We start from the raw sequence: 13,470 nt of genomic DNA, 5'->3' as shown, positions 1-13,470 counted from the left end.
CCAGACTGTCTTGTGGGTTTGCCTACAAAATGTGGACTGCAGTTGTTCATGAATGTAGTTTACCACCACCTTCTCAATAGTGATTAGGAATGGGCATTAAATGATGACAATAGCCAATGACACCCATATCCCATGAATGAATCAAAAAAAGACAAGATTTCATATACTGCTGATGAAATTTCACAACCTTTCAAAATGTCTAATGACCTTGATAATAAACCTTAATTACCTTTTAATCATGCATGTATTGGTTAGTCAGGGTGAGATCTATATTGGAACAATGCAAGGGGATGGAAACACTTCTAGATAGTGGGAAAACATAAGCTTATATCGTAAAGTTTCTCTGCTCCCCTCCTAATGCCCTCCACCCAAAAAATGCATCAGAACCCGTACTGAGTATTCATTTCACTTATCGTGCAATTAAGACTTTTTATGTTAAATTATTTATCCTAATTAAACCTACTCAGTATGAATTAAATTTGCTTGGGATTAAACTGAGAAAGTCTTCAGCGTCACCTGAAATGTGCTTCTCTCTGCATTTAGCATTCTAAATTTTCATTTTCTAACCTACTCCTTCCTTACTCCATTTCCTAACTTCCATCTTCTCTGACATTTGAACAATGTAAGTTCTTTGTGTTTTCTTTTCTTTGGAAGGATCCCATATTCTATTAATTATGTAATGCCTAGAAAACTGCCAATTTATTTATTTGGTTTAACAGCATTGTCTGTGCTGTGATTGAATGACAACTATTGTAAAGATATTTTAACTACTTCACGTAATATTAAGAAATTAATAAAGCCAACAGATACTGCAAAGATTATAACCCTGGTTTGCCTTAGCAAAGCTGTTCCAGTTCAGTGACAATACTAGTATTTAAACCGCAATGAGGAAAATTGCCCAAATATTCCCTGCACACGAAAAAGCAAGATAAATCCAACTAATGCATTATATCCCATTCAGTCTGCTCATGATTCTTGGCTAAATAATGGAAAGAGTTATAAATAGTGCTATCAAGCAGCACTTATTCAGTAATAATATTTTCACCAATGCTCAGTTTTGATCCATCTGGACCACTCATCACCTGATCTCATTGCAGTTTTGGCCGAAAACATGAACAAAAGGGCTAAATTCTAGACATGAATTGAGAGTGACTGACCTTGATATCAAGGCAATAGTTGGCTGAGGATGACATCAAGGAGCGCTAAGAAAACTGGCCTCAGTGGGAATCAGGAGAAGACTCCACTGATTGGAGTCATAATTGGCAAAACAGAAGATAGTTATGTATGTTAGAGGCTGATTATCTCAATCCCAAGACGACACTGCAGGAGTTACTTAAACTGGTATCCTAGTCCCAACTATCTATAGCTGCTTTATCAATGACCTTCCTTCCATCATAATGTCAAAAGTGGGGATATTCACTGATGATTGTACAATGTTCAGCACCATTCACAACTCAGATAAGTAAATAGCCCATGTCCATAAGCAGCAATACTTGGACAGCATCTAGGCTTGCGCTGATTATTGCTAAATACCATTTGTGTCACAAGTAATGTTTGCATCACAAGTGCCAGACAATGATCATCACCTACAAGTGAGAATCCAAATGTATCCCATTGACATTCAACACCCTTTCCATTGTTGAGTCCCTGACTAAAAACATTCTGCTTATCAGACTGGGCCAGCAATATGCAAACTATTGTCTACAAGAACAGGTAAAACGTTAGGAATTGTGCTGCAATAACTAACTTCCTGTTCAACATTTAGAAGGCACAAGTCTGGTAAAATATTCCCCACTTGTTCAGATGGGTTCAGCCCTAACAACTCACAAGAAGTTTGACACCATTTAGGTTAAAGCAGCCTGATTGTTTGCCACCCCATCCAACACCTTCAGTGTTAACTCCTATCATTATTAATGCACAGAGGCAGCAATGTATGCCATCAACAAGATGTATTGCATGAATTCGCCAAGCCTCTCTTGGGTTTAGAGCTTCCAAACCCATGACCTGTACCAGCTCAAAGCAGCTACATAGGAACGGCATAACCTCCAAGTTCCTCTCCAAACCACACACCATCTTGATTTCCAATTACATTGCTGCTTCCTCACTGCCTTGGGTTCTACATTCAGTTGCTGCTTTCCTAACAGCTTTGTGGGTGCACCTACACTACAGCATTAGGTCTGTAGTGATTCCAGAAGGTAGCTCACCACCACTAGGCAATTAAGGATGAACAATGAATACTGGTCTAGGCAGTGAGCTGTACATCCCATGAATGGATAAGTTGCAATATTTTAGTATTGCTTCTGTTACATGTTTTATCTCTTTCATTCCAGCTCTGGCCCATCAAATCATTTGAAGGTTGGCTTCTTTAAAACAGATCGTGCCACTCAAACCGATGACAGTGACATATTGGAACTAAAGAAAATGAGTAATGATGTTGAGTCACTTGTAAAGGTACTCAATATTGTATTAAGCCTTGAGACTGGAGTGTTTAATATTTCAATAAAAGAATATAGTGCTATAAGATGGTAGTAAACGAACAACAGCATGGGTACAAAATTAGTAAAAGGACAGAAAGCATGGAAGGCGAAGTTTTGAACATGAAAAAGTGATTGTAGTTGTGTTTTTTAATGCATGTGCTCAGATAATTCACTTATTTGATAATAAAGAATTAGGTAGTTGAGAGTGAAAATAATATTTGCATATGAAAGTTAGCTCGCTGAGCTGGAAGGTTTGTTTTCAGATATTTCGTCACCATGATTAGGTATCATCATCAATGAGAGTATCTGGTAAAGTGCTGGTGGTATGTCCCACTTCTCCATTTATTGGTTTCTTAATGTGGGTGATATCATTTCCGGTTCTTTTTTCAAGGGAAGATAGTTTGGATCTAAGTCAAAGTGTTTATTGCTGGAGTTCTGATAAGAATGCCGTGCCTTTAAGAATTCTCATGCGTATCTTTGTTTCGCCTGTCCTTAGATGTGTGTATCTTTTGGTGGCTACATCAACAAGCAGAAGACTTTCCCCTCGGATACATGAACACCAACAAATAGCCACAAAAAGCCACAACCCACTATCACTAGTTTCCATACATACAGACAAAGAAGGACATCAATTTGACTGGGACAATACACACATCCTAGGACAGGTGAAACAAAGACATGCATGAGAATTCTTAGAAGCATGGCATTCTAACCAGAACTCCATCAATAAGCACATCAACTCAGATCCCATCTACCTTCCCACCTCAAGAAACTAAGACCTATAAATAGAGAGGTGGAACATATCACCGGCGCTTCACCAGAGACTGTCACTGATGATGTTACCTAATCATGGCGACAAAATTCTGAAAACAAACCTTCCAGGTCAGCGAGCTAACTTACATACTTATCATCAACCTGAGCTACAGATCTTCTCAAAAAACAATAATATTGTGCCTCAAAGTGTATAACTACTCGATTGTTGCAATTTAATGATCCATAGTACCAGAAGATAGCAAATTAAACTTCAGTATGAGTAAGCCAGTCATCCTTTTGAGCGAGCTCTACCACTCAAGGTATTTTCTAACCAACTTGCTTAGATATGTTATTACATACCTCTGGAGAAGATAAGACTTGAATTTAGGCCTCCTGGCTCAGAAGTAGGACACTACCACTACATTACAAAAGTCCTTGCTCTACCAGTCAATTTTCTAATCAACTTATTCAGTGATATTATTATTCATCTCTGGAGCATGTGGGACTTGAACACACACCTTCTGGCTCAGAGGTGGGGATAGTACCACTGCAACACAAGAGACTACCAGTCTCAGCTGATCCACCTTACCTACATTTTCTTGTACTATCAACTTTTGTTTAGTAATGCTTGTGAAATAACTCTTCAGAGGCAGGCATTACATCACTAATCACCCTTTATTTACAAATACATAGCCTTTGACAATAGCACTGCCTCTCAATGAGTAAGGCATTTGGGGAACAATATACCTTCCATTAATTCTTTTACGTCAGCCAGGTCTCCCTGATTAGACCAGATTAACAGCTCCAATCTCAGATTTCATATTCTGTGAGGTCCAGTTGGATGACCTTTTTACAATTACTACAGCTTGTAAAGTGCCAGATGCATTTATTAATGTTCCATATAACTGTAAGTTTCTATACTTGTACAATCTCCATTCAACTTAATTCGTGATTTCCACCTTGCATAAACTCAATGGCTGAACATCCACAACTCTCTGGGATAGAGAATTTCAGAGAGACAATCCTTTGAGTGAAGTAATTTCACCTTATGTCAGTGCTTCACGACTGACTGCTTATTCTGAAACCATGGGCTGGATTTGTAGATCTTTAAAGAAGGCCAGAATAGAAACATGGAAAATAAGAACAAAGGTAGGCTACTTGCCCCAACAAACTGACTCTGCCAGTCATCATGATTATGGCTGTTCCTCAATCTCAACACTATATTCCTGTTCTAAGAATAAGAGATCGGCCAATCTGGACTGAGAATAGGAAGGTTTCTTCTCTCAGAGAGTTCTGAACCTATGGAATTCTCTACCACAGAAAGTTGTTGGGGCCAGTTTGTTATATATATATATTCAAGAGGACCTGGACATGACCCTCACAGCTAAAGGGATCAAGGGGTATGGAGAGAAAGCAGGAGTGGGATTCTGAAATTGCCTCATCAGTCATGATCATGTTGAATGGTGGTATGGACTCAAGAGGTTAAATGGTCTATCTATTCGTGCACCTGTTTTCTATGTTTCCATCTAACCATAATAGCTATAAGGTAATACCCATTAACCTGTATTTGTGCCATTAGTTCATTTATTTTGTTCCAAATACTGTATGTTTTCAAGTAAAGCGCCATTACCTTTGTCTTTTCACCATTTTTCCCCTTTATTGCCCTGTTTACTACTGTTTTTCAATTTTTGTACACTCTATGCCTTCCAGTCCCACTCTCGGTATTGTTATTCAAATAGATACCCTGTATACTGCCAAATCCTTTTGTTTGTAAGCCTCTATTTCTTCTCTCCAAAGCCCTCTCCTATTTAACTAATTTAAAGCCCTATCCACAACCTTAATTATTTGATTTACCAGGTCACTCGTCCTAACACAGTTAAACTGAAGCTTGGAGAAAGTGAGTACTGCAGATGCTGGAGATCAGAGTCGAAGAGTATTGTGCTGGAAAAGCACAGCCGGTCAGGCAGCATCCGAGGAGAATTGACATTTTGATCATAAGCTCTTCATCAGGAATGAGGGGGTGGCCCAAGGGGGCTGAACGATAAATAGGAGAGTGGTGGGGTTTGGGGGAAGGTAATTGAGAATGCGATAGATAGATGAAGTTGGGGGTGAAGGTGATAGGTCAGAGAGGAGTGTGGAGTGGATAGGTGGGAAGGAAGATAGAAAGGTAGGACAGGTCAAGAGGGCATTGCAAAGTTAGAACGTTGGATCTGGGATCATGATGGGGTGAGGAGAAATGAGGAAACCGGTGAAATCCACATCGATCCCATGTAATTGGCAGGCCCAAGGTGGAAGATGAGGCTTTCTTCCTCCAGGGGTGGTAAGGATTTTGCGGTGCATGTCCTTGGCCAAGTGTGAGGGGGTGTTAAAGTGTCTGACCATAGGGCAGTGAGGTTGTTTCTTGCATGGGTCCCGGAGATGTTCTATGAAGCGTTCAACAAGTAGGTATCCTGTCTCCTCAATGTAGAGGAGACCACATGGGGAGCAATGGATACAGTAGATAACATGTGTGGAAATGCAGGTAAATCTCTGATGGATGTGGAAGGCTCCTTTGGCCCGTGGGTGGGGGGGGGGGTTGTATTGGCGCAGGTTTGCAATTCCTGCGGTGGCAGGGGAAGGTGCCAGGAGGGGAGGGTGCGTTGGTCGAGGTGCATGGATTTAACAAGGGAGTCATGGAGGGAATGGTCTGTATGGAATGCAGATAGGGTTAGGGAGGGAAATATATTCCTGGTGGTGGGGTTTGTTTGTAAGTGGTGGAAATGGCAGAGGATAATGCAATGTATCCAGAGATTGGCAAGTCCTAGGCTTCCTCGACCGCCAAACCCTTACCACTCGACGCCTGGAGAATGAATGTCTCATCTTCCATCTTGGGGACTCCAACCACATGGGATCAATGTGGATTTCATCAGTTTCCTCATTTCTTCTCCCCCACCTTATCCCAGATCCAACCTTCCAACTGAGCACCACTCTTTTGACCTGTCCTACCTGTCCATCTTCCTTCCCACCTATTCACTCCATACTCCTCTCTGACCTAACAACTTCACTCCCAACTTCATCTACCTATCACATTCTCAGCTACCTTACCCCCAGGCCCACCACCCTCCCATTTATCTCTCAGCCCCTTGGGCTACTCCCTAATTCCTGATAGAGAGCTTCTGCTTGAAACATCAATTCCCCTGCTCCTCGGATGCTGTCTGACTGGCTGTGCTTTTCCAGCACAACACTCTGTAAACTGAAGCTTGTCCCATTGGAGCATCTCCTGTCTACCCCAATGCTGGTACTAGTGCCCCATTAACTAAAATTCATTTTACTCACACAAATCTTTGAGCTGTGCATTTAATTCCTTGACTTGTTTCTTTTCTTGTTTGCCTGTAGCTTAGGCAGTAGTAATTCAGTATTACCTTTGAGGTGAGAATCCTGATTGTGACCCCGCTCCCCACTCCCTGGAAGAAGGCCTGGACTGCCCTTGACTTACTGTGCTGGGAACCCCTGAGTGAAGACTACTCTCCTTGACTTGATTGAGGCCTGTTGGCAACTATGACAAGTTTCCTGGCTTTATGTCTGTGCTAAACAGCAAAGCAAAATAACAGTAACATGAGTTATCTCTGGATAAGGGGGTCAAAGTACAAAAAGGCAAGGAATTGAAAATGCTGGAGCATCCAGGTAAGCTATGAAAGCAAATGGATAACCAGGTAATGCAGTCAGGTCCAGTCAATAAGCTGAGAGTATGTATTTAAGCTTGCTGCAGCCTTATATTGATAGTTTCCTGTGCATCCTGCAATAAGTTTATAAAGGCCGTGACATGGCAGATGTCAACATCTGTGGATATGGGTATGTGTGGTCATGCCTGGTGATGTTGGTGCCTATTTCCAACATGGAGGTCATTGAGAGTAAGTCATAAACTTTATCTGCCAGGTGCTCACTCTGGTTTCCTGGTCGAGTTTACTCAATGGCTAGCTTGTTTAGCAAATTTGGTAAGAATCTGAATATTAATGTAATGAGTTGTATCATTAGTAAGGCACTTAACAATCAATACTGCTGAGCAATAATCTTGTCATGCTGCTTATGGAAAGCATTAAAGATAGATCAAGATAATCTTAGTGCTGACATGGGCCTAACTACACTTATCGCTCAATTCTAACATATAGGTCATCATAATCCATGCTCTCAGACCCCTAAAAGATTCTGACATGAGTCTCCCTAAGTCTCAGCAATGTATAGCAGATATTAAGAAACAGTTGTACTGCCAGCTAACCCTTTACTTCTACAATGACACGAAGTCAGGATCAGGCTAGCTAGGACATAAAATAAGAGCATTAGGACTTGGAGGGAGGCAGTGGCCCAGTGATATTATCGCCAGGCTATTAATCCAGGAACTCAGCTAATGTTCTGGGGACCAAGGTTCAAATCATGCCATGGTAGATAGTGGAATTTGAATTTAATAAAGAATCTGGAATTAAAGGTCTAATCAGGCCCATTTTTGATTGTCAGGAAAAAAAACCCATGTGGTTGACTAATGTCTTTTCGGGGTGGAAATTTGTCATCCTTACCTGCTCTGGCTTATATGTGACTCCAGACCACAACAATGTGGTTGACACTTAACTGTGCTTGCAGCAATAATGGATGGGCAATAAATGCTGCCCTAACCAGCACATCTTGTGCGTGAATTGAAAAAAAAACTAGGAGCAGGAGTAAGCAATTCAGCCCCTCAAGCCTGCTCCATCATTCAATTTAATTTCGCCTGATCTCAACTTGGTCTCAACTCCATTTTCCTGCCTGATCTCCATAACCCTTCAACCATTAGTAATTAAAAATCTGGCAATGTCCTCCTTAAATGTACTCAATATTCCAACAACCACCACACTCTGCGGTAGTGAAATTCACATATTCACAACCATTTGAGAGAAGTAATTTCTCTTCATCTCTGAATTATACCTTATTTATATTTTGAAAACCCTTTTACACTACTTACTAATTTTTCTCGTACTAGCTCTTTGCCATTCTCATGAATCCCATTTCCAGTTTCCTCCTGAAGCATGGTCATTATGAAATTTGTCATAAACCTTTTTTATACTAATTAATTTAATGTGATAAAGTATTATGCTAATATGTGTAATACTTTGTATCTTACTCAGGATGTTACCATTCTTAAAAGAGGTTTACAATCCAAAACATTGCTCCTAAAAGCAGACTACGAAAAGAAAATGAAGCAGCAATCTTTAGACCTATATAATAGAATTAATGACTACACTTCATATCTTCAAGATATGTATCTACAGGTAACACTTACATTTGATTTCCTTTGTTAGTTTGTTATAAATATATTGGAGTATTATGTATTTATATGCTGAAAATGTGTTGCTGGAAAAGCGCAGCAGGTCAGGCAGCATCTAGGGAACAGGAGAATCGACGTTTCGGGCATAAGCCCTCCTATGTATTTATATGGTCAGGGCAAGTAGAACTCGGAGGTTTATTGGTTTCACCATAAATCATGCTGAGTCTTTATTTTAGCTGTTAGTGATGCATGGATTAATTATTGCACTAAAACAGATATGGCTATGGAAGTGATCATTTATTATGAAAGCCCAACTCATTCTGTGCATAAAGCAATTTTTCTAAATTTATTCAAGAGACGTCTGGCCACCAATGCCTGACCCAAGAGCAGGTAGTGGAGTGTTACCTTCTTGATGCACTGTCGTCAGTTTTGTTTAGGTGAACCCACAAAGCCATTAAGAATGGAATTTCAGGATTTTAACTCAGTGACACTGAAATAGAGGCGATATACTCAAGTCTGGACAGTGAGTCCTTGAAATGGGACTTACAGGTGGTGCTGGGTTGGAAAGATGATGTCTGAGGAGGCTTGGTCAATTTCTGCAGACCAACTACAAGTTTGATGTGGATCAATTTATTGATTAATTTATGGTTTATTTGAATCTGGGTTTCAAAGCTTTTTTTTGACATATCATAATTATAAAAGGAAATATTAAAAGAAAATTGAGCCTTCTAGTTTCTGAGGAAACTTAGGCTGAAATTGAGATTGCTACTGGTTGAAACCATATAAAAGAACACAGTGCCATAAGAGCTCAATCTTGATGATTCCAGTTATATCGGTTAGGTAAGTTGAAGCAAACATAGGCTCAACCCAAAAGCTATGAATAGACAAGCATACAGTTGCTATAGCTGCTTCTGTCACTTGGAGATAATGTTGGTAGATCTACACCATGCAAGACATTGTAGGCAGTGTTGAGGAGGTTATGCAGGCCTGTGGATTTTTGGTGAAGCCTGTGCTTGTGGCACTCAGGTTGATTGTGCACTGATGTTGGTTGGGCTCCAGGCTAAATCCTAGAAGAAGAACTTCTTTGTGAAGGACACAATTTTGAAGGACACTGTGATGAGGTTGATGTTGCATTTGTTTAGTGGCACTGTTGGCGCTGTTTCTTAGGCTAAAAGGATGAGGATGAAATGGAAAACAGGACAGAGAGTTCTTTATTCCATTTGCTTAACTGTTGCAAATTAAGTTGTGGTTCTAATATGCACGACAAAAAGTGTTATTGTTAACCTGCACCTCTGAGAGTATTGCTTCCTCAAACTACAGGAACACTTGGCAATAGAGATGATCATATCCTGGCAATGGTTGACTGAAGTCTTTGTTTCCACTGGGGTGATTAGTTTTCATCTGTCATAGGTCTATGGCTGTATGTTGAGCCAATGTGCATTGATTTTTTTTTGTTACAAAACTTGAATAGAAGAAAAAATGCAAGATACTGTCATATACTTGATGTAGCATTCAGTACCATAGAATCCCTACAATGTAGAAGCAGGCCATTCAGCCCATCAAGTCTACACTGGCCCTCTGAAGAGCGTCCCACCCAGACCAACCTCCCCTACCCTATCCATGTAACACTGCATTTCCTATGCCAAATCCATGTGGCCTGCACATCCCTCAACACTCTGAACAATTTTGCATGGCCAGTTGCACCTAACCTGCATATCTAAGGACTGCATATAGACAGTCGCCCGAGGCTGGAATTGAACCCAGGTCCCTGGTGCTGTGTGGCAGCAGTGCTAACCACTGTGCCACCATGCTACTGACTTTTTTAAGTTTTCCCTTCCCTGCACTGCCCCTAAGTTCCCTCGCTCACTAGTGGAACTGACCCAAACACTCAACGATGGCCACTGCAATGATGGCCAATCCATAGGCTGCTGGACATCCTCAACATTGCCTACAATCTCTTGCATGATGCAGATCTACTAACATTATCTCTGAGTAACAGAAGCAGCTGTGGCAACTGTATGCTTGTCTATTCACAGCTTCTAAGTCTAGCCATGTTTGCTTCAACTTAATTGGCCTACATGACTGGAATTGTCAAGATTGAGCTCTAATGGCACTGTTTTCTTTTATATAGTTTCAACCAGTTGCAATCTCAATTCCAGCCACACCACAGGACCCAACCCAATCCTGCATTTATTTGCTGCCTAGTCTTATAATCTCACCCTACCCACTACCAAACCTGCCTCACTCTCTTCCTACAGCTGCACCAGACCACCCCCACACTCCCCATCACTGCCCCACTGCCAGAGGTCCCAACCTGAGCTCAATAGGAAGGAAAGTACTGTTGCAGAATTGCTCTTTGAATTAACTAGTTTGTTTTAATTTTTGCAGAGAATTGAAGTCCTTCGTAATAGTTTTAAACAGCAACTTGCTAATGAAGTAGCAAAGATGAATGCTGGATTTGAGGTTTGTATTACTAAATCGTTAACTTGCACAAGTTTTTAAAAATTATTTATTTTGTTAATGCACAATCTGATTTTTCCATTTCTTACAATATAAGACTCCAAAATTTAGCATTGTGGCACCATAGTTTGCCAGTTTTCCTTTGTGCCTTTATCAGATCCAGTGCTCCAAAGCTACTTCAATTACTGCAACGGCACTGGTAGAAGGCTGCTGATTTTCAATGGAAGAGACTGAAGGTTACCTTGCAGGAAACCCTCATGCAATCTGAACCTTGGGAGTATGCCTTCAGATTTCAGCATGTGTGGCAGTGGTGTGGGTGACTGGAAACAAACAGGCAACTGCAAAGTCACTAATGCTGTAAGTCCGAGAAAAATCAATGAAATCACAACCACTCCTCCAGGGTAGTGTTCCAGCAATCCTCTTCATCTGCTGTTGCACTGTATTATCCCCTACCAGCATTGGTATCCACAGTCAAGATGGCTGCAATTTGAGCTTTCATGGCTCTAATTGTATTATAAAGAGAAGAAACGTCATAACCTCAGTCTGCAGGACTTAGTTATTGGGTGGTCTCTGCCTGTGCTGAAATACAAACATTGGACATGAGATGTTGAATTACATATGGGTTCTCACATAGTCATATGGAAGTGGCCATGAATTCTAACTAGGAAAGGACAGACTTTGAACTCTGTGCATATCCCTGTGCCAAGTTGCAGCTGGTCTCCTCCATGATGCTTCATGGTAATAACAGGCTCTGTGCCAGGATTGCAGTGCACTGAGCATTTTGGTTTGCCTATCTATCAGTATCATCTTGTCAAACATGGCATTACAGTTCTCAGCTGAGTCCTCTGCAATAGAACGCATAGACAACCTTGTCCTCCAGTGAACTGTCACACAAATTATCCTTCTCCCTTGCATGTTTGTAGCACACTTATTCCTTGTGTTTGACCAAGTGCAGATTTTAATTTCTATGCTGGTGAGCTGGTGGCTGAGAATGTCAGACTAATTATGTTTTCTCCTCAGAGATGTGCTATTCCACAGAGTCTTCATAGACAACAGAATTGTTACAATGCAGAAGGTCATTTAGCCCATTGTGTCTACACCAAATCTTTAAATGAGCAATTTGCATATTGCCCTTTTCTCACTTTCTTTCTCAAGCTCTCCAAAGTCTTCAAATAAGTGTCTAACTCTCTTGAATGCTTCAATTGAAAGTACCCCCACACCACTCTCACTGCAGCAGTAGTGGTGTGAAAATTATTTTTCTCATATACTATTTAGTGCTTTTTCTAATTACTTTAAATCTGTGCCTTCTCTCTATTGATCTGTTCACAATTGGGGATAGAATGTCCTTATCTATCTGTTCTGTCCTGCCCCCTCACAATTTTGTATATCTCAATCAGATCTCCTCAGCCTGCTTTCCTCCAAGAGAAACAGTCCAAACTGTCCTCATAGTTGAAGTTCTTAATCTGTCGAAGCATTCTTGTGAATCTTTTCTGAACTCTGTCCAATGATTTCACATCCTTCAACTGCAGCTCCCAGAACTGAACGTAACACACTGGCTGTGGTTGGTATCCTATATAAATTCAGCATAATCTCCTACTTGTTGTCTGTGCCCTATTAATAATGCCTTAGATACTGTTTGCTTTATTGCCTGTTCTCGCAATCTAGGCAAAAGTTAGGACTGCAGATGCTGGAAATCAGAGTCTAGATTAGAGTGGTGCTGGAAAAGCACAGAAAGTCAGGCAGCATCCTAGGAGCAGGAAAATCGTTGTTTCGGGCAAAAGCCCTTTATCAGGAAACACAATCTATCTTGCCACCTTTGATGACCAATGTACATATACACCCAAGTCCCTCAGCTCCTGCACTCACTTTTAGAATTGTGTTCTTTAGTTTTAAATTGTCTCTCAATGTTCTTCCAATCAAAATGAATCACTTCGCATTTTTACATATTGAAATTATCTACCACCTGTCTGCCCATTTTCTGCTCAAGCGCTTCGATGCCACACTCAGTCAAATGCAGCTGTGATGTCAATGGCAGTCGTTCTCATCTCACCTCTGGAATTCAGCTCTTTTATCCATTTTTGAACTAAGGCTGTAATGAGATCAGGAACTGACTAGTCCTGGCAGAATCCAAACTGGGTGAGCAGGTTATTGCTAAACAAGTGTAGATTGGTTGTGCTGTTGATGACATTTTCCATCACTTACTGATGATCAAGAGTCAATTGATGAGGTGTAATTGTCTGGGTTGGATTTGTTCTGCTCATTCTGTACAGGATATAACACACATTAATGTTGGAGGAGGTAGCATGGATAGAGAATTGTCTAACTAATAGAAGACAGAGAGTTGGAATAAGGGACACATTTTCAGGATAGCAACCCATTACTAGTGGTATGCCGCAGGAGTCAGTGATGAGTCCACAGTTAGTTACAATTTTATCAATGATTTTGATGAGGAAAGTGAATGTACAATAACCAAGTTTGCAAATGACAAAAATATGTAGGAAAGTA

At 40.7% G+C, this 13,470-nt stretch overlaps 1 protein-coding gene across 12 annotated transcripts in view; it reads left to right on the top strand.

Annotated features, from left to right (window-relative positions):
* Window positions 1–13,470, top strand: part of LOC122550035 (uncharacterized) — a 342,505-nt gene that overhangs the window by 71,607 nt on the left and 257,428 nt on the right. For 11 of the 12 annotated variants that reach the window (XM_087987408.1, XM_087987404.1, XM_043690454.2 and 8 more), the window contains 3 exons: window positions 2,331–2,451; window positions 8,366–8,509; window positions 10,894–10,968. In XM_087987408.1, coding sequence (XP_087843534.1) covers window positions 2,331–2,451; window positions 8,366–8,509; window positions 10,894–10,968 — 340 coding nt within the window. The remainder of the gene's footprint in view (window positions 1–2,330; window positions 2,452–8,365; window positions 8,510–10,893; window positions 10,969–13,470) is intronic. The other variant, XM_087987412.1, reaches the window with a different exon arrangement.

The sequence above is a fragment of the Chiloscyllium plagiosum genome, unplaced genomic scaffold (assembly GCF_037043375.1).
Source record: "Chiloscyllium plagiosum isolate Xiang-an unplaced genomic scaffold, Cpla_swu_hap1 HiC_scaffold_5, whole genome shotgun sequence".
Lineage (NCBI taxonomy): Eukaryota > Metazoa > Chordata > Chondrichthyes > Orectolobiformes > Hemiscylliidae > Chiloscyllium > Chiloscyllium plagiosum.
The sequence above is the reverse complement of the archived record's forward strand: the minus strand, read 5'-3'. Positions and strand labels throughout refer to the sequence as shown.